Below are 27,771 nucleotides of genomic sequence, written 5' to 3' on the forward strand. Positions count from 1 at the left end.
CCCGCCCTTTAATCGCCCTCGCTTCTCCTCCGTCTCCCATGTCTCCCTCCGCCAACCCGTCCCGACCATTCCGACCCAAACCCCCACCGCCTCCCACCCCCAAACCGCCCGCCACCAGCTCCCCTCGCTCTCCGTCGCTCAAAACCCCCTGCTTCAACCCTCCCCCGAACCTGCCCCCGCCTCTGTCCCCCACGCCCGCCAGCCCGACCTCGCCCGCCAGCACGACGCCCGAAACGCCGGCCGACCCTTCCAGCGCCGCCGCGTTCGACCCGTTGACGTCGCCGGAAGCGTCGGGGCCGGGTCTGATGGACAAGGTTTGGCAAAGCGCTTCGACGTGGCGGACGGGACTGAGTCAAGAGCGGGTTTTCGGGATCCTGAAGGAGGAACTGCCCGGGGTAAAGTGGATCTCGTCGTTTTGCAGTTGCATTTTGATCATTGTAATTGTTTGTTGGACTTTACAGACTCTAAATCCTGTTTAAACACAAAGACAGTGGCGGGAGTGAGTCTGAAAGTCCAGATTTTCAGTAATAACACAGTTTATCTGTGAATATTCTCTCTAAAGAAGCTTTCAGTCACAATGTTTCAACCTTTATTTGGTTGTATGTAAAAGGTGTCAATGTGCAATAATAGAAATAATCATTTGACTTGTTGACTGATCGAAAATCGTGTTTATTCACAGTTAATTTAACTCCAAAAAGGACAATCGACATGAAAAAACAGGGCATTTTTGACAAATGAATTGAATACAATGAAATGAATACAATATGGTTTCATTTTTCTTCTAAGTTTTCTAGGAATATTTGAATTAAAAAGAAAAGAAAAAAACAGGCCAGTCGAATATAAACTACACTTGTATCAACTTTGTGTAAGAGCAGATATTTGTACTTTTTACTCAAATTTAGATTTTGAGTTCAAGTCTTGGCTTTGAGCAAACAAAAATATAAATATAAAAACTGTCGAAATATTGAGACGTTGAATGACTTTTACTTTTTAATCCAAACATTTTAAACACATACTTCCAATACTTTTACTGAGCAGATTTCTATGTGCTACTTTTACTTGGTCCTGTGTAAGTAACTACATTAAGTACTTCTTCCACGCCTGCTGCCTTCAAATATGAATTGTCTTTTTTTTTTTAAACAATAAAAACATACATAGAACATAAATAAATTAATAAATAATAATAATAATAAATAAAATAGTGGAATGAATATAATATAGTAAAACAAAATATGATAAAATAAGTAAAAAATAATAAATACAATTAAATTAATAAAAAAAAAAGATAAATAAAATAAAGTAGAATGAAATATAATAAACAAAAAAAGAAAAGAACAGAGCTGGGCAGAACCATAGAGAACTCATGAAAAAAATAAAACAGTAAAAACATACATAGAACATAAACAAATTAATAATAATAATAATAATAATAATAATAATGATAATAATAATAAATAAAATAGTCAAATGAATATAATAGTAAAATAAAATACAATAAAATAAAATATGTAAAAAATAATAAATACAATTCATTTAATTTAAAAAAAAGATAAATAAAATAAAGTGGAATGAAATATAATTTAAAACGAAAAACAAAAAACAGAGCTGAGCAGGACCATAGAGAACTCATGAGAAAAATAAAACAATAAAAACATACATAGAACATAAATACAAATTAATAGTAATAATAATAATAAATAAAGATAAATAAAGAATAAAAGTAGATAAGTAAGTTGGCATTAAGTCCCATTTTGTCCATTGTTTGTCAAATTTGTTTATTTTCAAATTGAGTCCGTGCTCCAAGTGTCGTACTCAATGACACAACAGCAGTGTTTGTTTGATGTGGCTCTACTCCTGCTGCCTGTGTGTGTGTGTGTGTGTGTGTGTGCGTGCGTGCGTGCGTGTGTGTTTTCCCTCTGACATCTGTGTGTGTGTGTGTGTGTTTTCCCTCTGACATCTGTGTGTGTGTGTGTGTGTGTGTTTTCCCTCTGACATCTGTGTGTGTGTGTGTGTGTGTGTGTGTGTGTGTTTTCCCTCTGACATCTGTGTGTGTGTGTGTGTGTGTGTGTTTTCCCTCTGACATCTGTGTGTGTGTGTGTGTGTGTGTGTTTTCCCTCTGACATCTGTGTGTGTGTGTGTGTGTGTGTGTTTTCCCTCTGACATCTGTGTGTGTGTGTGTGTGTGTGTTTTCCCTCTGACATCTGTGTGTGTGTGTGTGTTTTCCCTCTGACATCTGTGTGTGTGTGTGTGTGTTTTCCCTCTGACATCTGTGTGTGTGTGTGTGTGTTTTCCCTCTGACATCTGTGCCCGTGTGTGTGTCGACATTCTCAGGTCTTCCTGGTTCACGGCGCAGACGAGACGAGCATGACGCTGTCGGTCCGAGCGCGCGACCCACACGAGCCGGCGGTGCAGAGCCTGACGGTGAAACGTCACGGGACATGTACGAACTTTCAATCATAAAAACACAAAACAATGCATTCCAGTGACGCGATGCATTCCAGTGACCTCAGAACATCGTGAGCTTCACACGTTTGAAACTGAGCTGTAGAATCTGCTGTTTGACATTGAAAAGCAGATGTTTTGGCCTGGTTTGTGGTCCATATCTCTGTGATTACTCATTTCTCTGACGGCGCAATGGAGCACACCGTTCCGGAAGTACATTCAAGTTCAAATACCGTATTTTCCGGACTATAAGTCGCACCAGCCAGAAAATGCATAATAGAGAAGAAAAAAACTCATATAAGTCACACCGGGTTGCAAATGTGAAAATAACAAATAATCACAGTCGCTCCGGAGTAAAAGTATATGAGTATAAATATAAGTATAAGTCGCACCCCGGCCAAAACTATGAAAAAACGTATAGTCCGGAAAAGACGGTATTAAGAGTTAAAACGCACAGCGGAGGCTAAGCAGCTCTGTGGTGGTAACTATTGTCCATAACGTGCTTCTTTTCAGCCCAAAATACACATATAAAACTTAAAAATTGAAGAAAATGTGTTATTAACTGACGTGTTACAACGGGAGCTTTACCTCAGCCAATCAGAGCAGCCGTACAGAGCCAGGCTCCGTTTTCTAGTGACGGCTCTAAAGATGTAGAAAATCCAAAAAACAATATTATCAATGTTTCCGATATAGTTCCCACCTCTTATGGCAACAGTGTTTGTTTTTCATCACTCTTGCACCCATGGACGATGCAAGTAAGACATGTCTGTGTTTCCTCTCACAGTTCTCCATTTGGACGGCTCCTTCCTGGTTTTTGACGACATCTTTAAACTCGTCTCGTTCTACTGTGTCAGCAGGTAATGGAAACACGCCGAAAACACCACACGCTCTACAATCTGTTCTATTAACACCAACGATAATAAGCAGTCGGGATTTTAGCATTGAGGGGCAAAAAACGCTCAAAACACAACCAAAACATGGAAAGAGCTGCTGGAATCTGGAACAATCTAGAACTAGACGAATCCAACCAATGTAAAAGTCTGCAACTCTGATAAATATTTAGTTTGTGCCGATAAAAATTGAGTAAACCGTTACGCTACAGTTGTAATGCCACAGTTGTAACGCTACGGTTGTAACGCCACGGTTGTAACGCTACAGTTGTAACGCTACAGTTGTAATGCCACAGTTGTAACGCTACGGTTGTAACGCTACGGTTGTAACGCTGCGGTTGTAACGCTACGGTTGTAACGCTGCGGTTGTAACGCTACGGTTGTAACGCTGCGGTTGTAACGCTTCGGTTGTAACGCTACGGTTGCAACGCTACGGTTGTAACGCTACGATTGTAACGCTACGATTGTAACGCTACGATTGTAACGCTACAGTTGTAATGCAACAGTTGTAATGCCACAGTTGTAACGCTAGAAAAACAGATGAACAACAGGAACACTGCAGCTAACATCACATGTATCACTGACACAGACTTTGGGATCGTACACAAGTTTATTTCATTACCTTTCTCTCCTTAAATAAGATGTTTTTGAGTGCGTTTGTTGAGGAAGTTCATTGTTATTTGGCAGTTGAACTGTCCAAAATTTCAAGCAAACAAGCTAGCTAAGCTCTGCCGCAACAACGGAGAAACTACTTTCAGTGCATTTTGCTGTATAAAGTATTAATTTGAGCGAAACAACAGCTTCGTGGGCAAAAATAGGCTGAAAAAGAGCCTGAAACTTTTTAGAGGTATAGTCCTGTTCTAGTCCTCGTTCAGCCCTGATCTAGAGCAGGTTTAGCCCTGATCTAGAGCAGCTTTAACCCTGATCTAGAGCAGGTTTAGCCCTGATCAAGAGCAGCTTTAGCCCTGATCTAGAGCAGGTTTATAGCCCTGATCTAGAGCAGCTTTAGCCCTGATCTAGAGCAGGTTTATAGCCCTGATCTAGAGCAGCTTTAGCCCTGATCTAGAGCAGCTTTAGCCCTGATCTAGAGCAGGTTTAGCCCTGATCTAGAGCAGCTTTAACCCTGATCTAGAGCAGGTTTAGCCCTGATCAAGAGCAGCTTTAGCCCTGATCTAGAGCAGGTTTATAGCCCTGATCTAGAGCAGCTTTAGCCCTGATCTAGAGCAGGTTTATAGCCCTGATCTAGAGCAGCTTTAGCCCTGATCTAGAGCAGCTTTAGCCCTGATCTAGAGCAGGTTTAACCCTGATCTAGAGCAGGTTTAGCCCTGATCAAGAGCAGCTTTAGCCCTGATCTAGAGCAGGTTTACCCCTGATCTAGAGCATGTTTACCCCTGATCTAGAGCAGGTTCAGCCCTGATCTAGAGCAGCTTTACCCCTGATCTAGGGCAGGTTTACCCCTGATCTAGAGCAGCTTTAGCCCTGATCTAGAGCAGGTTTACTTTGTGGTTCAGTTCTAGTTTAGTGCTGATTGTGATGCAGTGAATGTGTGAACTCAACCACCCTCAATAAACTATTTGTTATAGTTGCTTATCAGACGGGGCTTACCGTTTTGTCGTCCTTCTCTGATTCAGGGACGTCCTTCCTGTGTCGCTGAGGTTTCCCAGGGCCATCGCCACGGCAACGGACAGAGAGGCGCTCGAGGTCATTGCAGCCGCTGGAAAAGGTAAACACAGCTGAATGGGGAAGGTCGGACTAATAAACGAAGGTCAAGTTCACAGTGCGCAATGTTACGACAATGTCCTCTACAAGTAATGCTGTTTGGGGCGATAAAGTGCAGTAGTTTTGTGTATATATATTACAATGATCATTTATAATCATTAACTGGACAATACAGACTCAACAAGACAAAACACATGTCACATACCTTTAAAAACAAAGACAGCAACATTATTATAGAATATCAAAAAAGAGTAAATTATTGCTGATTTTTATTAATAATTCTCTTCATTCATAAATATTTTCAATCCAGAAGCCATTAGCCACAATTTTAAACCTTTATTTTGCTGATAATGTAATTGAAATGTCTAATTACATATTATAATATATCTTTTGACAAGTGGACAACTGAAATAATCATTGCCATGACCTAAAAACCCAATGAAATCTGAAATACGTGTCCTTCAGGACTAGAACACAACTAGAACACAACTAGAACAGGACTGGAACACAACTAGAACAGGACTAGAACAGGACTAGAACAGGACTAGAACAGGACTGGAACACAACTAGAACAGGACTAGAACAGGACTTGAACAGGACTGGAACAGGACTGGAACAGGACTAGAACAGGACTGGAACAGGACTAGAACAGGACTGGAACACAACTAGAACAGGACTAGAACAGGACTTGAACAGGACTGGAACAGGACTGGAACAGGACTAGAACAGGACTGGAACAGGACTAGAACAGGACAAGAACAGGACTAGAACAGGACTAGAACAGGACTAGAACAGGACTGGAACAGGACTAGAACAGGACTGGAACAGGATTGGAACCGGACTTGAACAGGACTGGAACAGGACTGGAACAGGGCTAGAACAGGACTGGAACAGAACTGGAACAGGACTGGAACAGGACGGGAACAGGACGGGAACAGGACTAGAACAGGATTGGAACAGGACTGGAACAGGACGGGAACAGGACGGGAACAGGACTAGAACAGGACTAGAACAGGACTAGAACCGGACTAGAACAGGACTGGAACCGGACTGGAACAGGACGGGAACAGGACTAGAGCAGGACTAGAGCAGGACTAGAGCAGGACTAGAACAGGACTAGAACAGGATTGGAACCGGACTAGAACAGGATTGGAACAGGACTGGAACAGGACTAGAACAGGATTGGAACAGGACTGGAACAGGACTAGAACTGGCCTCAAACCAGGATCAATCAAGGTCAAGTGATAATGCAGTTTTTAGAGCAACATTTGTAGACGTAAGGCCAATTTTTACCATTACCTACGTTCAATTCTCAGACTTAAATAACTGAGGCCTTTTTGCGTGGAGTGTGCATGTTCTCCCTGCGTCCGTGACCGTTTTCTGTGGCTGCTCTAGTTTTCTCTACCACTAAGAACGTACAACAGAGTCACCACTCGAGCCGTTACACTCCAGTAAAAGTGTGACTTTTCAGATTTAAGAGAACGATCAATGAAAAGAATGCAATGGGAATAGAGCGCTTTGCAATCCAAAGCGGCTGCGTTCACGCTCTCTCAGACGGAGGCCAGGGTTCTATGTAACTCTATGGGAGATTTAATCATTCACAAATGTTGAATCTTATCATTGTTTGGTCGAGATTGGCTCCGTAAATTTGCCACATCGGGCGCTTTCAACTGAGAGGAAAAAAATCACGTCTTGGGAGTTGAACAATGGCACCTCTTTCTGACGCAATCGTGAGGAAATAGATTCACTTTTGTTTATCTTTGCTGTCAGAGAGGACGCTGAACTTTGTGCCAGTTTTTGTTTCATGAACGGCTCGGTAATTACAGAGACGTGAACCACAAACCAGGTCAGCAAATCTGCAAATCCGACAGTTAAACGGTGAATGTGATGTCGTCTTTGCTGCTTTCAGACTTCTGGACATCCGACCTGCATCTCCAATCAAAGGTGGACGGCGGCGGCGGCGGGGAACCGAGCGGAACCTATTTGCACCTGAATCCAATTGTCGTCGCGGGAAACCCCATTAGACGAGACGAGCCCGATGCATCTGCCTCCGAAGCTGACGCGACTGCCTCCCAGAACGCCGCCGCGTCGCCGCTGCCCAACGGGGACGCCCCGGAGAAGGTCGACCCGGAGGTCAGGGGTCACGACAAACCCCACCGCGGCTCGGAGATGAAATACAAGCGCCCGCCGCCACGACGACCGCCCAGCGTTTCTGGCGGGATGGGCCTCTTGTTTTCGAGCGCTCCGTCAACACAAGCGCCCGCTACAGCCGATAGAAAGGACGAAGCCAAAGCGGTCGAGGAGAAAAACGAGAAAAAGCCCACGGCGAATGCCCCGTCGCGGCCCCCTATGCCTCAGAGCAGAGCGGGCCCGCCACTGCCTCGCGCTCCCCTCCGCTCCTCCAGGAAAAGCAGCGACGGAGAGAGAGAACGGGCGGAGGGGACGGAGAGAGAGAAGGGACATCATTTGACGAAGCAGGATGAAAAAGAGGGGGCAGTCGGAGCGGAGCCGGGAGAGTTGAGTGAAAGAATCGGGCCAGGGCGATCGGAAAAGGAGAGCGGTTGCCAACAGCAACGGGAAGAGGTGGACGCGGGGAAGGATGCGACGGAGGGGAAACAAAAATCTTCGGTGGTCAAGAAACCGAGTCGCCCGGTGCCGCCGCCGAGACGCAAACCGCAGGCCCCCGAGTCGCCGGCGGGTCCGACCCAGGCGGGGGCAGCGGGGGGTCCAGGGGGAGCGAGCAGGCTGCCCCCGCCATCGCCGGGACGCCGGCCCGACGTGTCGCTGTACTCGCCGCAGGGGGGCGCCGTCCTGGTGACGGACGCAGACTCGGCCTCCACCAGCAGCACAGACGAGGAGGCGGAGGCACCGGACCAAAGGTCAGATCAGAGTTCAACACCATTAGAGCTTTTGTGGTTCTAAAATGGTTCTAAGGTAAAAGGGCCGCGGCGATTAATCGATTAATTGTGATGAGTCGACAACAACAAAATGATCATAGTCGTATTTGATCATCATAATTGTAATCTGGACTCTAAAACAAACGGGATAAGACCTTTATTTAACAATTATAGCAGCAATATTCAATCGAAATTTCAAATTTGTTATCAATAATACACAAATGTTCTCAATATAGAAGCTTTCAGTCACCAGATTTCAACCTTTATTTGGTTAAAAATATGTTTAAAGAGTCTACATGTGCAAATCGAAAAAACTAATCGACTTCAACTACTAAAATAATTGTTAATTGCAGCCTTATTTGGCAATCAATTAAAAATGTAGCGAGCATTGTAGTCCTTTAGTTCTATATTATGCTTAATTATGTTTTTGGGGGGTTTTCAGCTACAATGGGATTCATTTTTTAACATTTTAGAACTCTCTCTTTACATCTATATAAATACATTTGGGCTACACTCTTTATTTCCATGACAACGCTTGTAATGCCCTCTAGTGGCAGCGATGGGTAATGCTCCATGTTAAAATGTGCAGCAAAGCTATTCACGGCCTGATTCCTCTGGCTCGATGCTGCACTCCCGACTATGAAACCAGCCTCAGTTGTGTTGCTCGTCTGCAGTTGCGGTCCGGAGAGCCGCAGCCCTAAACCCAGAGTGAAGCGGACCCCCACCACGGTGATCCTGGACCGGGCGCGGCACCGTCTGTCCACCGTCCTCACGGGGCTCATCAGCCACGACCGACGCCTCACGCAGAAGATCGTGGAGCTCGCGCGGGACCCATCCAGCTACTTCGGCAATCTGGTGAGAGTGGTCTTTATGTGGTGGTTACGTAAACTCAGGATACATACTGTATTTTCCGGGCTATAAGTCGCACCAGCCAAAAAATGCATAATAGAGAAGAAAAAACATATATAAGTCGCACTGGAGTATAAGTCGCATTTTGGGGAAGATTAATTTGATAAAATCCAAGACCAAGAACAGACATTTCATCTTGAAATACAGTTTAAAATAATAACAGATGAGAGAACATGGTGAATAGGTGTACGTATGCTAACGCTAACACCTTCAGCTACGTGAGTAGTGTCTGGTATGTTAACGTAACATATGAACAGTTATTCAGATAACTATAGCATAAAGAACATGCTAACAAGTTTACCAAAGCATCAGTTTTACCCCAAATCACTAAATCCATTGAATTCTTCTTCCTCTGTGTCACTTCTAAACAACTCCACAAACTCCAGAGGAAGTGTAGATTCTTCTTCTGCGTCGCTTAGAGACTAGAGCGCCCTCTTGTGGCTGCCAGTGTGAAAACGACAAATAATATCACAGTCGCTCTTGAGTATAAGTCGGCCAAAACTATGTAAAAAGGTACCACGTATAGAATGGAAAAAACTCCAAAAAATACTTTTTGGAGTTTTTAAACATGTTATAACGTTGTTCCCACACCAAAAACATACTTAGAGTTAGATTTGGTCATGTTTATTTAATGAATCCTGTTTACGAGGTCATCTTCTCTGCTCCTTCTCTGAGCCTCACAAAAACACTTGGTTTCAAATTTCACCACTTTTTGACGTCATAGGCGGACTGTCCAGAAAGTCCACAAATCATCGCCAGACTCGTCTTGAGCGTTTCTTTCCTCCACTCACATTAGCATGTCGGGGGAAGCTATTTTCTTCTCCGCGGCCATTCTCTCTGCTGCCAGTAGATGGAACGCTAACACAAATCTTGATGAGGGAACACGTGAGAAAGTCATGTGTTGGTTGTACTTTATTTCTTTAGGTTTCAAAACATGAGACGCCAACGTAAAAGGCACTCAAGGGCACCTTCAAAGGCCAATAACCACAAAAAAGAAATATAAATATGTTTGTTTGGGGTTTTTATATATGTGGGTTTGAGATTTCTTTTTATGCTTCATGTGCCCTGGAGTTTTTTTCCTTTTTTATCAAACAAAAAACTAATAAATTAAGACAAATTTAAATGTCTCCATCCAATTTCTCCATCAGAATTACAGAAGAAGATGTTTTAAAGGCCTATATCTTTCAAAATCATCTTCGTTCTAAAGCTTTTTGACCTCAATGTAATGACTAAAAGCGATCTCCGGAGCTCAGAATGCTCCGTTCCACCGTGTGACATCACTAGGTGTCCTGCAGTCACCTTCATCAGACGCATCGACACTCAAAATGCCTTCACTAACGGGCATCTCGACCTTGAAACTAGCAGCTGCTGTTGTTAGCTCAATAAAGGTGGTACATTTAAACAGTTTTCCTTCTCACGTTGCAGATAGACGTCCTCGTGTCCTATTTAAACCGCACACTTTATCCCTGTTTTTTTAGACGTAGCACTTCCTTCCTTCTTCCCGAAATAGCCCAAGCGAGGTCAGCTTCTCGGCTTCAGACCTACTTTGCGAGACGGAAAGGCTCGAGGGTCTCACTGCTCTGATTGTGCCATGTGCTCAGGTAAAGGAGCACCGCACGTTCACCCTGGAGACCATGTCGAGACACGCCTCGCCTACCGAGCTGCTGCAGGAGATCAGGCAGATGATGACTCAGCTGAAGATCTACCTGCTGCAGAGCACGGAGCTGCACGCCATGATGGAGCAGCAGCACCTGTACGCGCAGGACAAACTCGGTAACGTCTGAAGCACTGACAAAACAACAGCCAGATGCAAAGAGAAATTACATACGGTCGGTCGATCATTCTTCAGTAAACTAGAGAGTAAACTAGACATTCAATGTCCTTTGATTCGGTGCAACATAAAACAATGAACAATGATAAAAAAGAACATAATATATTTAAAAAGGGCATGCATTAAAGATCTATTCTAATCTACTATAAGATATATATATATATATATATATATATATATGTATATGTATATGTATATATATATATATATATATATATATATGTCGGTGTAATCCCTCATTCGTCCAGGCGTGTTCCATAGTAGAAAAAGCTTCAGTTGTAGTCATCTGGACTCAGTTAGAAAAAATAGACGTTTCGACTCTCATCCAAGAGTCATTGTCAATAAAAGAATTTAGATCGAGAACTCCGATATTAATACTGTTCTGAGGTAAGACCCGCCCATTGGGCGGAGCCTTCCTGAAGTAGAAGGAGTTGTTTGTTTCAACAGAAACTCCCCCCTTGTATCTACCGAGCTAGCCTATTCAGAATTTTAATGGGCTATTAGAATCCTCTTTGTCTTTGTGAGACCCTGGCTCAACCACCCTGAGTACCTGATTAGCATCTAAATGTCCTGGTCCTGGTCCTCTACCTTTCCAGGGGTTCAGTATTCCATTATAGATACCAGGAAGATTGAATCTGAGCCCTCCATTTCTGTTTAAAGAAGACAGTGAGGTGAAGGTTTTAAGCAGGGAGAAAAGATGGTTTGAAAGAGGAGTCAAGGAAGCTATTTTTGTTAAAAAAGAAAGACCTTCTTTAAACAGAAATGGAGGGCTAAGATTTAATCTTCCTGTTATTTATAATGGGATACTGAACCCCTGGAAAGGTAGAGGACCAGGACCAGGACATGTAGATGCTAAGCAGGTACTCAGGGTGGTTGAGCCAGGGTCTCACAAAGACAAAGAGGATTCTAATAGCCCATTAAAATTCTGAATAGGCTAGCTCGGTAGATACAAGGGGGGAGTTTCTGTTGAAACAAACAACTCCTTCTACTTCAGAAAGGCTCCGCCCAATGGGCGGGTCTTACCACAGAACAGTATTAATATCGGAGTTCTCGATCTAAATTCTTTTATTGACAATGACTCTTGGATGAGAGTCGAAACGTTTATTTTTTCTAACTGAGTCCAGATGACTACAACTGAAGCTTTTTCTACTATATATATATATATATATATATATATATATATATTATATATATTTTTAATAAATAAAAGAAAAAAAGAAAAAAAAACAATACATTTTTAATTTTTTTTATTTTTAAAATAAATAAATAATAATAAAAAAATGGAAAAAAATAAGAAATAAAATTTTAGTGTTATGATTATTGTATTAAAAAAACACGATTATTGAGACTATGACCAATTTTCTTTAATTTTTATGGTACTGTTCCTCAAGTGTGTGAGCGGCTTTACAAAGCTGAACTTTCCAGACAAAACAGCCAAACAGCCAGATAAAATAGTTCTTTACATTTAGGTCTGTTTAGATAGATTGAATTGAAAAGACAATTTTGCCTCTAAAATCGTCAGAATTTTTTTTTTTCATTTTACGATTATATTACACCTGAATAATCACGATTGTTGATTAACTGAATGTGTATAATCTTAACGTCCTTAACTGACGTGGACAAATTATTATTATTGCTTTAAGCTACAGAGCAGTACATTGTGTTTCTCTGATCTACGTTAGTCTAATCTAATTTGTTGCAAAGCTCTGTGTATAATAAGAAATAAAGAGTTTGATTTAAGATAATGCACATGTAACTGACTGGTGGCTGGTCCGCCATCTGCTTGTCCCGTGAAGATGATGTTGATTTGCCTTGAATGTCCCACAGTGCAGCATTTCACTTCAATGGATCTAATTGCAGGTGATTTTATTGTCAAAAACAGCCTGACAGACATGTGTTCTTACTGTGAGCAGGCTCTACTCTCCACAGATCTGACCTGTAACTAGCATATGGCGCATTACGGAACAGTACTAACATCTCCATGACAACAGGCAGATGGCTGAGTACTGCGATCAGGGTTATAGACTGTAGTATTTCTGAGTCATATAGTGAAATCCTGCGTGTGCATGTGGTTAGGCATGTTTTCTCAGTATGATGCATGATGTGAGATGACATGTGATCTGTGTTACCAACATTAATCATGATTTGATTGTGCATTTTGCAGAAAGTATTGCAGAAGCTGCTCTGTGTAAAAGTGTTTTAAAACCACTGAGAGAACCAATCTACCAGTGTCTGGAGAAACTGCACAACGAGAGTGGAAGCCTCGAGAAACTGGCCCAGAATCAGGTACAAATGCAAATGTTTAATCCTGGTTTAGTCCTTGTTTAGTCCTGTTTTAGTCCTATTTTAGTCCTGGTTTAGTCCTGCTTTAGTCCTGGTTCAGTCCTGTTTTATTCCTGGTTTAGTCCAGGTTTAGTCCAGGTTTAGTCCTGCTTTAGTCCTGCTTTAGTCCTGGTTCAGTCCTGTTTTAGTCCTGCTTAAGTCCTGGTTTAGCCCTGGTTTAGTCCTCTTCAAACACACCTCCCTCACGTCTCTTCTCCTCAGTCCGTCGTCCTGGGCAGCACCACCACCGCTCTGGGAGTGACCACCTCCGTCCCGGAGGCGTCGGCCATGGAGAAGATCAGCATCAAACTCAGCAACCTTCACCTGGAGTACTCGCCGCAGAGGAAGATCGAGATGCTGCTCAAAGCCTGCAAGGTCATCTACGACTCCATGGCGGTCAGCTCGCCGGGTCAGTGCAGACGCCGCGCAGCGAGGGGGGTCTTTCTGTGCGGGGCGTTCACGTTCCTTTGGGTTCTTAGAGAGCTTTAGATGTTTCCCTCACAATAGGACGAATACTCCAGCGTAAATGCATAATCAAGAAGAAAACAAACATATATAAGTCGCACTGGAGTATAAGTCGTATTGTTTAGGGAAATTTATTTGACAGAATCCAAGACCAAGAACAGACATTTCATCTTGAAATGCAGTTTAAATTAATAACAGATGAGAGAACATGGTGAATAGGTGTACGTATGCTAACGCTAACACCTTCAGCTACATGAGGCACAGACAGAACTGTGGTAAGTGTCTGGTATGTTAACGTAACATATGAACAGTTATTCAGATAACTATAGCATAAAGAACATGCTAACAAGTTTAGTAAAGCATCAGTTTTACCCCAAATCACTAAATCCATTGAATTCTTCTTCCTCTGTGTCACTTCTAAACAACTCCACAAACTCCAGAGGATGAGGAAGTGCAGATTCTTCTTCTGCGTCACTTAGAGCCTAGAGCGCCCTCTTGTGGTTGTCGGTGTGAAAATAACAAATAATATCACATATAAGTCGCTCCGGAGTATAAGTATAAGTCGCACCCCGGCCAAAACAATCGAAAAGGTACGTGCGACTTATAGTCCGGAAAATACGGTATCTATCGGACAAATGCGAAATGCCCGTAAAATAAATCACAAAAGTGCAGAAATGTCACCTCATACCATTGGAAAAACAATTTACTCGATAATCAAACTTCGCATATTCTCACCACGATATCATCTACATTTTGGTGCATTTCCGCCGCTGACCGGGGCTTGTCGTTCACACAGGGCGGGCTCACGGCGCGGACGACTTCCTGCCCGTGATGATGTACGTTGTGGCCCGCTGTAACCTGTCCGATCTGCGGCTGGACGTGGAGTACATGATGGAGCTGATGGACCCGGCGCTGACCCTGGGAGAAGGTACGGGAGACGAGTGGACGTTACACTTTACACTGGGGAAAGGTCCGGCACTGGTCAGGCTTGAATGTCCAACACGGTGTAGCATTGATTACCCAAAACCCCAAAATGTGAGTCATATTGAAGGACGGTCGTGTTTAATCCTGGTTTAGTCCTGTTTTATAGAACATATTGAAGGACGGTCGATGAGTTAAAAGACCATAAAGATGTAAGTGTCCGCACGCTTGACCCACAGTACAGTTTGACCCAATAAGCGTTAGTTAAGGGTTAATAGTTCAAATTTTTTCGGTTTAGTTCTGTTTAATCCTGGTTTAGTCCAGTTTTAGAGCTGGTTTAGTCCTGTTTTAGAGCTGGTTTAGTCCTGTTTTAGAGCTGGTTTAGTCCTGTTTAATCCTGGTTTAGTCCTGTTTAATCCTGGTTTAGTCCTGTTTAATCCTGGTTTAGTCCTGTTTAATCCTGGTTTAGTCCTGTTTTAGAGCTGGTTTAGTCCTGTTTTAGAGCTGGTTTAGTCCTGAGCTCACATTTTGTTTGCTTAGACCTGGGTTTTACAAACTTAATCAAGTTTTGTCCAGATTTAGAACTAATTTAGTCCTTTAGTTGGACGATTCCGAACAGCCTGCAGAATAATCCTAGTTTAGTTATAGTTTAGCAGGGAAAAATAAAACTGTGTCCGGCTTTTGAGACCATTTAGACCTCAGACCTGGTTAAGTCAGCTTTTAAGACCATTTAGACCTGGTTAAAGTCCTATTTGTTTCTTTTAGATCTTGTTTAGACACGCTCACGCTCCACTTTTAGTCCAAATTGTCTTGTTTTAGTTACTCAAATAGTTTAATCCCGACTTCACCCTGGCTTATCTCTGATTGACATCTTGTTAAGATCATGTTTAGTCTCTTTTGTCCTGTTTAAACACTGTTTCGTCTTGGCGCGTCTCAAACTACAGTACGTGTCAAACTCTTTCAGTTTTCGTGTTCGTCGAGTCAACTTCATCAACAGTTTTGTCCTATTTTAGTGACGTAGTCCATTTTTAGACCGGGTTTAGCCCACGTTTAGACCTGGAATGGTTCGATTATAGACCTGGTTTAGATCTGGCAGTACTTGGAGCAGCAAAGTCTTTTCCTCTGGTGGTTCTTGGCAAGTGACACTTCACACGATACTTCTGTCTGTCTGTGTGTCTGTGTGTCTGTGTCTGTGTCTGTGTCTGTGTCTGTGTCTGTGTCTGTGTGTGTGTCTGTGTCTGTGTCTGTGTCTGTGTCTGTGTCTGTGTCTGTGTCTGTGTCTGTGTGTCTGTGTGTGTGTCTCTGTGTGTCTGTGTCTGTGTCTGTGTCTGTGTCTGTGTCTGTGTCTGTGTCTGTGTCTGTGTCTGTCTGTGTCTGTGTCTGTGTCTGTGTCTGTGTCTGTGTCTGTGTCTGTGTCTGTGTCTGTGTCTGTGTCTGTGTCTGTGTCTGTGTCTGTGTGTGTGTGTTTGCGTACAGGCTCGTACTACCTGACCACCACGTACGGCGCGCTGGAGCACATAAAGACGTTCGACCAGCAGAGGTCAGCGACGCGGCAGCTCAGTCGAGAGGTGCAGGACTCCATCCACCGCTGGGAGAGAAGAAGAACCCTCAACAAGGAGAGCACGGCCCAGACTTCAGTGCGGGTAAAGAGCATGACGTCCATGAACTGTCTGAAGTCTGTGTTAGTCCGTCAGGATCGACAGTGGAACAAGTTTACCGGGAAAATGTGGGGAAATGTGTAGAACATGACAGGAAGTGACATCACACTGGGGATTCCAGTCAAAGTTTATGCAGAATTTACACAAAATAAACTACTTTTTTGACATTATAAAATTGAATTCAACAAAATGAAGTCGCTCTAATATGGTTTTATTTGTCAAATGTTAAAAAATTAACATTAAATGAGTTTTTTCCTCATGTTTGTTGGGTAATTTCCTAGTGTGATGTCATCAATTACAAACAGGAAGTGAAATGACAAACCTAGAAAATGAGCTCTTCTGTGATCAGATTTTTATAATTTTTTAGCAAGCTATATTTATCTTAGCTGCAAAATATATTTACCGGCGTCTGACACTTAAATATATTTATCTTAGTCCGACCTGTAGGGGGCACTTTAAGCTCCAGTTTTCTCTTCATGTTAATGTCATAATATCACATAAGTCGCTCCGGAGTATATGTATATAAGTATAAGTATAAGTCGCACCCGGCCAAAATTATGAAAAAAGGTGCGACTTATAGTCCGGAAAATACGGTAATCATTAGGGCTGAACTCGAAACCTTGAATTAGCCAAGTTGCACTTATGGAACTCGTCTCAAACTTTATTACAGACTCAAAGGGGTCTATACGGAGCAATTAACCTGTTTTTATGTGTTATCAATAATAACGAGTCATTTTCAAGCCTGTAATTTGGACTGGGCAAGTAATAAGTGGAAATAAATGGAAATATTTTATGGAAATAAGTGGAAATAAATGTAAAAATACGATAAATTTGAAAAGCAAAACATCTGTCTCGTGCTTTGAGCCTTTTCTTAACAGGATTCCCTTTCATGATGCTGCAGTTTGATTTTATACTTGTACGTTTCTGTGCCTTTAGGACTTCCTGACCGTCTGCTGTCCGATTATGGACGAAAACCCCAAAACTCTGGGCGTATTCCCGGCGACCTCAATCGAGCAGCTCCGTGAACAGTGCGCCTCACGCTTCGAACAGGAGATATCCGAGCACGGGCACTTTGATCCAGGTACAGTGACGATACTAGAAGTCAACGTTCATGCATTTTACACCACATCGATTTGATATTATGCTTCGTACAAGTTTTACAACATTTTACTTGTACAATGACACTTAAAACCTTATAAGAATGGAAAACAAGTTAATTTGTGTCAAGAAATGAGACATACATCAGATGCTATTCCTTAACACATAGAGAACACAATTCAACTTAGAAAATGAAACGACACAGAAACATCAGACATTTGTATGGCATGCATGGGAGAAAACGCGGGGACTGATCACGCAAGCTGTGGTAAGCAGCCTGCGTGATCCTCCTGCGTCTCACACTGTTTTTTCCCATGCTGGTTGGTTTTATTAGATATTCTGGAATAGGCGGGTCACATTTCTCATTGGTCAGCCTCACATCAAAGCACTTTGTATTTTTCCGTAGAGATAAAGCCTGCAAGGGGGGGTGCAACTCCCCCCCCTGGGGCAACATTCTTTGGCCCATCTTTATGATACCTTCACAAACAAATGCAGTTTGTCACACACCCGTTCTTCTCTTAGACTAATGATGCAGATAAAATATCACTATTATGCAGATAAAATACATCACAGAAATATAATCATATATTCACATTTTATCACATTTCCCTCCTGTTTATCAAAGCATTATTCTACTGTCTCATATGCTAAACACATTATTCTTTTCAGTTTTCAACATGTCTTTCATATAGGTGTTAAAATGACACTTTTACACACAAAAAGTTATGCACAGTTCTCAAACACTGAAAACACTCCTTTTCTCTCGGCCCACAACATTTCTACAGCATTACTGTCCTAAATTTTGAGTCAGATTGGTCAATCTCTGTAATTTGACAAACAGACAATTTATCTTGTCTATAATTTTGTGCGGTGTGATGGGAAATATAGAAGTACAAGCGGAAAGCCCTTAAACCCGCTGCTCTCTGGTCAGTCAGTTTGACTCGTCAGGGACCTCTCTGGACACCCCAATAGAATCAAAAATGTTGTATCAGGTGCTACTGGGACCAGATTGTCCACTAACCTCTCGACCTTGACCCTGCGGTATGGTTCTGGGTGATGCTGATCTTTGTTATGACCATGGCTGGCCACAAAAGGGATACATAGACACAACGTCCCACAAGTGTCCCCCACACCACCATACGTCCTCGCTTGGTTCCTTAAGAGACCTTCTTTCGCTGCTCGCTTCGGTCACACCTATGACACATATGAACTGGTACATTTCCCATCTCAATTCATAATCTCATTAACATTACATGTAGTTATGTTGTAGCAGATAAAAAACTCTCTTAGTTAGTGCAAACAACAGTGGCTGTGGTGTAATATGCCATTGTGCTTCTTCAGCTACTGTCATGTCAATTATACATTGTACATTATACATTATACATTATACATTTCACATTTCATAACCTTTCAAGTTGATCACTTATTTTCTTCCCTCTATTTTCCATTTCTGTGTATGTTGATCGATCGTCCCGATTGTCCCGATTGTCCCGATTGTCCCGATTGTCCGGTGCATAATACAGATGATAACTCGTTGATTCTTTTTCCACAGAGCATGGTACTCTGCGCACCGTAGCCTCTGGCTCTCGTTTATCGTAGCAGAGTATAGAGTATAGTACTTTGCGTACTGTAGAATCTGTTTGTTGTCTCTGCATACAAAACGAAGAATACAAACGAAGTCCTGCGTCTGCGATGTTATGGATCTGGTGTTGTGTTGTCTGCTGCACCCATGATCTCGTCCTCCCCTGGTGAGGACGACACGGTGTGGCTCCGTCCACTTTGCTCGTCCATTTGGCTCGTTTCTGTAAACACCACATCTCCAACACGTCTTGCTGTGGTGATAAACAAAGTCTTTTCGACAGTTCAGTGTATTTCAAACAGTTTTCTTGTTTACATTTTTTTTTTTTGTAGTAATTATTGATTCGGAATATTTGTTTACTAGTCCATATCCCTCCTTTTTGAGATATGGCTTTGCCCATTTCTCAAACTACTACATTTAAACAAAGTTCAATAATCCAAATAGTTTACAACGTTCACTAATCCAGGATGTAATCAAGGAAGAGATGGAATTGCGTCTGTCACTCCAACTCCGCAATGTCACCTCTTGACCTTTCACAGTTCAGTGGTCACATCCCTGGCTGAGCCCCCCTTCCACGGCGCTGGGCCCCCACCCTGTGTGTCTGTCATCCGTCTATGTGTCTGTTATCCGACACTGCCCTAACCTATCTGTTTTACCACCATTTGTTTCAAACTCCAAATGTTTCAAACTCTAAATGTTTCAAACTCTAAAAGTCTCAAACTCTAAAAATCTGGTGTCCACGTGTGCGTGCGTATGTATGTATGTATGTATGTGCAATACAAATACATCAAACAATAATAATTATCTCAATAATTCCCCGTAGAGCTGGCCATAAGGGTCAGTTCACAACTTAGAATATTAACATCAAATTTCACATCTCCTCTGTGGGTGTGGCCTGTATAAGGTCACCCATCTAATGTAATATGTTCTAATCTTCTATATGTGCTTCAGGTGAGTTCCAAACTCAATCTCTCACACCTGCTCATGTGGTGCTTTACAAACATTGTGTATTAGTTTGTTCTAGCAAGTCTATATGTGTATTAAAATCAAAATGATTCTAAACCTTCCCCTTGGTTATAGTTTTCACTATCTTCAGGTAATCTGCGGGTCTCGTAAAATTTATTTTACTCCCCCCAGGCCCTTCCTGTAGTCTAACCCCTCTTGGCTCCGACCTGAGTCCTATAATGTTTAAGTCCTGTTATCACTGGTTTTCATAACTTCTATAACGTCTAAATTTAGATGAAATTGTCTTATTTAAATCTATTCAATTCTTGATTGAATCTCCACAATCCTTCAGGTAATTCCTTTAGAATGTCAAATTCTTTCCCTGTTAATGTTAACTTTTCCTTATTACCCATCAATCAACCCCCCCTGAGGTGTTGCTGTTGATACTCAAAGATAACAACATCTGCTCCATCCTGAGTCCTCCAGATTCTTTGCCAGTCAATAGCCCCTGTTATCTCTGACTATCTTTATGACTTGGTGTCCTGTTGTCTTTAGTTAATGACCCATTCATGTCTTTCCAAGGAGGGCATTGGACGTCACTATTTAACTTATTCCCTCACTTACGTCTACATGCAATACGAGGTTTCCTCATGATAATACAAATAAATAAGTTACTGATATACTTTTACTATCACTTTACTTACTGCCCGTTCTATGTCCAAAAACATCAGTAGTCACCCATTTACCCATATTATCACTTCCAGGCCTGTGCCTGCATTTGATCCTAAATTTAAAAACACTTCTGTCTTTTCGTCCTGTACTTTCATCTAGTCATGCCTTAAGTCCAAAAAGATAATTTTCGTCAAGTCCAAAAATAAAACAAAACATAACGTAGCTTTGTTCTGTGCACACAAAAAACACGATACCGTAAAAACACAACTTTTGTCTTCTATGTCGGGGACAGGAAGTGTCCTGTCTGTGATCACATTCCCCAAAATATTGGCCATCCATGAAAATCTGAATTAATCTTCATCTCAAGTTTAATAAAATCTTTATAATTGATTGTTGTCAATCCAAACAAAAAAACAAAATTTGTTCTACAGAGCTCTCAAATACTAAAATTTAAAACCAGCTGAGTTTAGTTTTACTTATTTCATCAGTTCAGAGCGTCCTCTGAACTGCTTTCCCTTCTCCTGCCTTGTTGACCCCCCTTATCTCCCCCTCTCTGCCATGTTATCTGAGCACACTGGAAGTCTCCCTCCAAAATCCTCTTATGACTTTTCCTTTGTCTTTTTACAGTTTGGGGTGATAATTTTGGCATTATTTGGTCTCGGTCGTCTGAGAGAAATGCTACTTGCTTTACAGTCACGGTCAATGTCAAGCTTCTAGAGAAAATTCCATATTAGATTCCTCCAGACATAAATGTGGTGTTTAATATTCACCCGTGACTGCAAATTTTAGATCTCTCAGAATAACGCCTTGTGACCCTTGTATGATTAATTGTGATTCACACTTGTTAGTTAATCACTTATTAATCCTCATTCACACATTCACACTTCTCTCTTACTTACTTCGCTCGTGCACAGCACTTACATTCACTCATCTTTATGTCAGTAACAACTCGGCATAAGGCTTCATTACTTTCTTTCGGTGAGAAACTTAACTCATGGTGAGCAATTTAACTCCTTTATGTGTGTATCTACACAAAGCCACCCAATATTTTTCTTTTTTAATGAGTAAATATTAAACTCCTGTATTTTTGACTGAGAAATATTAAACTCCTGTATTTTTGACTGAGAAATAATAAACTCCTGTATTTTTGACTGAGAAATATTAAACTTCTGTATTTTTGACTGAGAAATAATAAACTCCTGTATTTTTGACTGAGAAATATTAAACTCCTGTATTTTTGACTGAGAAATATTAAACTCCTGTATTTTTGACTGAGAAATATTAAACTCCTGTATTTTTTGTCAAATGAGAAATATTAAACTCCTGTATTTTTTTTAATGAGTAAATATTAAACTCCTGTATTTTTTTTAATGAGTAAATATTAAACTCCTGTATTTTTTGACTGAGAAATATTAAACTCCTGTATTTTTTGTCAAATGAGAAATATTAAACTCCTGTATTTTTTGACTGAGAAATATTAAACTCCTGTATTTTTTGTCAATGACAAATATTAAACTCCTGTATTTTTGACTGAGAAATATTAAACTCCTCTTTATGCGAGTAACTAAACACCTGCATAAAGCCTATGCATAAAACGTTTCATGGCTAACTCTTTCACACACAAAGTTTTTGTCTGACCTTCTTTGTCGCCTGTGTTCTCCTGCTGCTTCGAAACGACGCGCTCTCCTCGCGGAGAATGAGGTGCGATGGGCGGCCACGGGGAAAGTGGACTTCTTTCAGCTGTGCACAGACTTCACCGATTCACCCGTCAATCTCCGCGAAGGGCAGCTTGTCATCCGGCTCGATAGGACCAGAAAATGTCATGGAATCAGACATACACCAGATGCTATTCCTTAACACATAGAGAACACAATTCAACATAGAAAATGAAACGACACAGAAACATCAGACATTTGTATGGCATGCATGGGAGAAAACGCGGGGACTGATCACGCAAGCTGTGGTAAGCAGCCTGCGTGATCCTCCTGCGTCTCACACTGTTTTTTCCCATGCTGGTTGGTTTTATTAGATATTCTGGAATAGGCGGGTCACATTTCTCATTGGTCAGCCTCACATCAAGGCACTTTGTATTTGTCCGTAGAGATAAAGCCTGCAAGGGGGGGTGCAACTCCCCCCCTGGGGCAACATTCTTTGGCCCATCTTTATGATACCTTCACAAACAAATGCAGTTTGTCACACACCCGTTCTTCTCTTAGACTGATGATGCAGATAAAATATCACTATTATGCAGATAAAATACATCACAGAAATATAATCATATATTCACATTTTATCACAATTTGTTCAAGGCTGAAGTTGTCAAAAGTATCAAAAATCAGATACTAATCAATTCTAAAACTAGTATTATTAATATTAATTGGAGCAAGTATCTACTAAAAACATCATAATAACAATACAAAATGTGACCTTTTCCTGAACAGTTTTACAGTTATCTTGAGCTTTATCAGAACTAATATGAATCACGTGGTTTAATAAAGAAATTTGAATTATTTTGTGTTGAAAATGTCATCGTTTCAAAGCTTTTTATCGTCAGTACAAGCTCCCCACCACGGTGCCTGAGTCAGGGGGATGACTTGTCTCCCCACTTCAAATGCTTCCCCAGTGTAAACGCTCTTTCCTGCTCTGGCGACAAACAATACCTTTCTACACCAACAGGCGGCGCAAGTGGTTAAAACAGCTGGAAGCGGACTTTGTAATAAAACTCCTGATTATTACAGCTTTTGGCCGTGTTTTTCGAACTATAAGACCGGAGTATAAGTCGCACCAGCCAAAAAAGGCATAATAGAGAAGAAAAAAACATATATAAGTCACATTGGAATATAAGTCACATTTTTTGGGGCAAATTTATTTGAAAAAATCTGGGTCTTGGATATTTCATCTTGAAATGCAGTTTAAAATAATAACAGATGAGAGAACATGGTGAATAGGTGTACGTATGCTAACGCTAACACCTTCAGCTACATGAGGCACAGACAGAACTGTGGTAAGTGTCTGGTATGTTAACGTAACATATGAACAGTTATTCAGATAACTATAGCATAAAGAACATGCTAACAAGTTTAGCAAAGCATCAGTTTTACCCCAAATCACTAAATCCATTGAATTCTTCTTCCTCTGTGTCACTTCTAAACAACTCCACAAACTCCAGAGGAAGAGGAAGTGCAGATTCTTCTTCTGCGTCGCTTAGAGCCTAGAGCGCCCTCTTGCGGTTGTCGGTGTGAAAATAACAAATAATATCACATATAAGTTGCTCTAGAGCATAAGTCGCACCCCGACCAAACTATGAAAAAAGGTGTGATTTATAATCCGGAAAAAAACGGTATAAAAATCGAGTTTGAAAGTCGATTGGTAATCGCTATGGCAACAGTGCTGACATCTCCCTCACCTGTACTGCATGTTTGTTCTGCAGACTCTTTCATCCTGAGCGTGGTCATCGACGACGAGCACCGGCCGCTGGCGCCAACTGAGATGGCGCTTTGCGTGAAGAACAGCTGTTCGCCCGGCGCCTTCTGCTTCGTCTTCCACCCCGAAGACCAGCCAGCCGCCCGCCCCGCTCGGAGTGGACCCAAAGGCCCTCCCCCTGCTCCTCCGCCCACCTCGCCGCCCGCCGCGCCTCCACCAGCGCTTAGCTCATCAACGGTTCCACCTAGTACGCCGCCGCCAATCCCCACGCCTCCTTCAACGGCGCCGAATGTGCCGCCGCCGCCGTCTACTACGCCAAGTGCTCCACCACCAATATGTGCCCAGAGATCTGCACCGTGCCCCGTTTCTCCACCGGTCCGACCGCCGAATGTGCCACCACCAACGCCTACAACGCCAAGTGCTCCACCGCCGATATCTGCCCAAAGATCACGCCCTGTTCCTCCACCAGTCAGACCGCCGAATGTGCCGCCAACGATGGCTCCACCCAAAACTCCTCCGCCAAGTGTCCAACCAATTTCTGTCCCGACTTCTGTCAACCCTGCACCTCCTCCGCCGTCTCGTCCCCCCAGTTTGCCACCGCCAGTGCCAAGTCCGCCTTCTGTTCCTCCGCCCGTGCCTTCGCCGTCACCCGCTCCAGCGTCGGTCGCACCTTCCACACCGCCGCCCACACCTGGCGCTCCTCCCGAAGAGCCTCCCCCCATCCCGCCTCCGACTGTTTCGCCGCCTCCAGAGAGCACTTCTTTGGGCGACGCCGAGGCTGCGGAACCTGAGGCTGCAGAACCTGAGGCTGCAGAACCCGAGGCTGCAGAACCCGAGGCTGCGGAACCCGAGGCTGCAGAACCCGAGGCTGCAGAACCCGAGGCTGCGGAACCCGAGGCTGCAGAACCCGAGGCTGCGGAACCTGAGGCTGCAGAACCCGAGGCTGCAGAACCTGAGGCTGCAGAACCCGAGGCTGCGGAACCCGAGGCTGCGGAACCCGAGGCAGAAGGCGCGGAAGACGAGAGCCTCATCAGTCTTTAGTTCAGGGGCGTCCAAGCTTTTTTTAATCGTAACAATTTTTTAACGTAACATGAACCAAGCGGAGGGCCACAGACAGGCAGCGTTGGGAAGAATACTTTGAAAATGTACTGTATTTAGTTACAGATTACTTGCATTAGAATGTTTTTTATAGCGTATTTTGATCAATGGTCCAATCAGAGGACTATATCTTGAAGACTAGAATATGTTTACATTACATACATTATATTATAGTGTAAATATGCAACATAATATTAAAACTTGATATTTTATTGCAGAGTTTAATCTGCATTCATGAGAAATGGCAGGAAAGTGACTGAGACTCAAAATTAGTATTCGAAAAGCATATTTTTGGTACATGTATTTAGTTACTTCCCAACACTGCAGACAGGTTGCTATGGCTTTTATCTGAGGCTTTGCAGTTGCGCCACAATTTAAGTCTCGGACGCTTAATGTCGAGTCTGTCTCACGCCGAGATGTTGGTTATTGAGGTTACAATGGCGGAAATGTTTAATTTGCAGTATGAAAAGTACTTCTCAGGATGATGTTTTACCAGGAGGGCTTGAGGGCCAGGGAAAAACAGTCTGACGGCTGCATTCGGCCCCCGGGACACAGTTTGAACACTCCTGCTTTAGTTGAACTGAATCGATACGAGACCAAACTTTTATCACTAAGATTGTGAAGCTTTGTCACTAATGCAGCCAACTCCACCAAATGGATAAAAGAATAGCTAGAACTATGATATCTTTATTCTTATTTCATATTAACATAAGGCAGTTGTGTTTGCCTCTATATATAATATATGTGCGATATATAAATCGCACTGGAGAATGAAAAGTGTGTGAGAAAATAACAGATAATATCACATATAAGTCAGATAATATCACATATAAGTATATAAGTATATATATATATATATATATATATATATATATATATATATATATATATATATATATATATATATATATATATATATATATTATAAGTATAAGTCACACCCCGGCCAAAACTATGAAAAAAGCAGCGCCTTATAGTCCGGAAAAATAATTGAAAATAGACCATTCATTGACAGTGTGCCTTATAATCCCGTGTGCTTTATTGTGCGGAAAATACGGTAATTTACATTTTAAATAGACATTACATTTCGCTAAGTGCTGATCGGATTATTTTAGCAACTAATATATTAATAATCGAAGAGTGAAAATTGATTTTTCTAAGCTAACTTTGAACCAAACAGAATATAAAAGAATATATTCACAGACAAATAAGAGATCAATCTAATTCATCTGATAATGTTATAACCTTATGTCATTGTAGTGATGTAGGGAGCATTATGCAGAGAAGATGTGAATGTTGAACCTAGCATATTTAGCATTTCACCTTTGAGTCAGGCGCCCTATGACCCTATGACCCAAAGGCGATGTGACCCTATGACCTTTCAACCGACGGATGAAGCCAGTTTCTTTTACATTCGTGCACTTTTTTTACCGTTTACTTTTTAAACGCTCACTCGCTTTAAGCACGCCTTGATGATTGAAAACCACAGCTGACCTATAAAGCGGGGCCATAACCGAGCAGTATTACTACAAATGAATGTTTTATACAGTGTTATTTTTGCATTTTTTTTACATGTAATCCTAACTTGTTTTGTAAATAAAAGAAAAACGTATCTTGCGCGTCGTTTCCGTGTCAACCCTCATTCTCATTCCACACCATTTCTGCATGAACGCGATAATAAATAAAAAACATAGAATAAATGAAATAAATAGATAAATACATTGAATAAATTAAAAAACGAAATGAATATAAATAAATAGATTAAATAAATAAATAAATCATGTTTCTTCCCCATATTGACTGATCACAACTTCCAATTTATTTATTTTTTCTCATTAAGATCAAGTAAAAATGGCTTTCAATACTAATTTCCTGAAAGACAAACTTAATCGTTGAATTTTACACAAAAACTTGGCTGTAGATCTTTCAATTAAAGCCCCAGTACTTAACATGTTTGCCAAAAAAATGATTAAATAAAAGCATGTTGTTGTTTTTTAAATTGCATTGAAAATCATATTAAATAACTAGCATCCTTACAGTGAGAGTGCTTGAATCTCCACAAACCTGACTCGTACTTGGCCTGGAGGAGCGTGTTTCCTTTGTGGCATGAAACATATTTATATCTAAGGAAAACGTTCAGAATGATGGTTTTAGCCGTCTATTACACCTCCAGAAAGTAACGTACTATTGCTTTATAAAAACGATCTTTGACCATATGAAACTGGATCACGTGCAGCAGCAGATGTGCAAATGGCTGCACCTTTCACCTTATCGCTAAAGGTTGCAGGTTTAATTGACCTCTGTGTGACCTCTGTGTGTGGAGTGTTAGTGCTGAATACATTTAGAAAAATATATATGTAATTGCCAGTTTCTTAAATAGTATATAAATAAAAAAAAAGAATACATTTAAAAAAACACTTTAACATAATTTAACCACATACTTGAGATTTTATAATAAGAATGATAATAATGAAAATGAGGGGCACTATATAAGTAAATATATGAGACACAGCTCAGTAAGAATTCATTTTATTTATTTATTTGTTTGCTTTTCACGATAAAAACATCCAGCCCTAAATGTGACAAAAATGTACTAAATATGTATCTAAAACGGCCCCGTCTCGTAGTAATCATTCATGTGTGACGAGCCGTGAGTTATAAATGGAAACACGGTCAACAAACGTAACAAATGATGTCAGGAAACAGGAGACTAACGAGCTCCGCCACTTGTAGAGTTCACACGTTTTTGATCTGGAGAGAGGTGTGCATAACAATGTGTGTGTGTGTGTGTGTGTGTGTGTGTGTTACTATATAAAACGACCACTATATAACTCTGCAGCATGGATGACCTGACCAAGCACCTTGCAGAATATTGTATTTATAAGATAGTGTTTATTGTGTA

The 27,771-nt window shown here is 41.6% G+C and overlaps 1 protein-coding gene across 1 annotated transcript; it reads left to right on the top strand.

Moving 5' to 3' along the window:
- On the top strand, positions 1–24,854 carry rin3 (Ras and Rab interactor 3). The gene is made up of 13 exons (XM_072457770.1): positions 1–395; positions 2,332–2,440; positions 3,227–3,299; positions 4,964–5,055; positions 6,961–7,930; positions 8,623–8,803; positions 10,459–10,630; positions 12,853–12,974; positions 13,233–13,419; positions 14,272–14,403; positions 15,873–16,039; positions 16,991–17,135; positions 23,779–24,854. Exons 1-13 carry the CDS (start codon positions 39–41, stop codon positions 24,810–24,812), a joined length of 3,741 nt encoding a protein of 1,246 aa, XP_072313871.1. The 5' UTR covers positions 1–38; the 3' UTR covers positions 24,813–24,854.
- Positions 24,855–27,771: the final 2,917 nt, after the last annotated feature.

Source organism: Eucyclogobius newberryi, unplaced genomic scaffold, assembly GCF_026437365.1.
Source record: "Eucyclogobius newberryi isolate DKJ021-1_F unplaced genomic scaffold, fEucNew1.0.hap1 SCAF_21, whole genome shotgun sequence".
NCBI lineage: Eukaryota > Metazoa > Chordata > Actinopteri > Gobiiformes > Gobiidae > Eucyclogobius > Eucyclogobius newberryi.

Excerpts from the sequence above, each read along its gene's own strand:
- rin3 (XM_072457770.1), top strand. The coding sequence starts at position 39 with ATGTCTCCCTCCGCCAACCCGTCCCGACCATTCCGACCCAAACCCCCA. Across the intron at positions 396-2,331 it reads TGAAGGAGGAACTGCCCGGG|GTCTTCCTGGTTCACGGCGC; the intron begins GTAAAGTGGATC and ends CGACATTCTCAG. Across the intron at positions 17,136-23,778 it reads GCACGGGCACTTTGATCCAG|ACTCTTTCATCCTGAGCGTG; the intron begins GTACAGTGACGA and ends TTTGTTCTGCAG.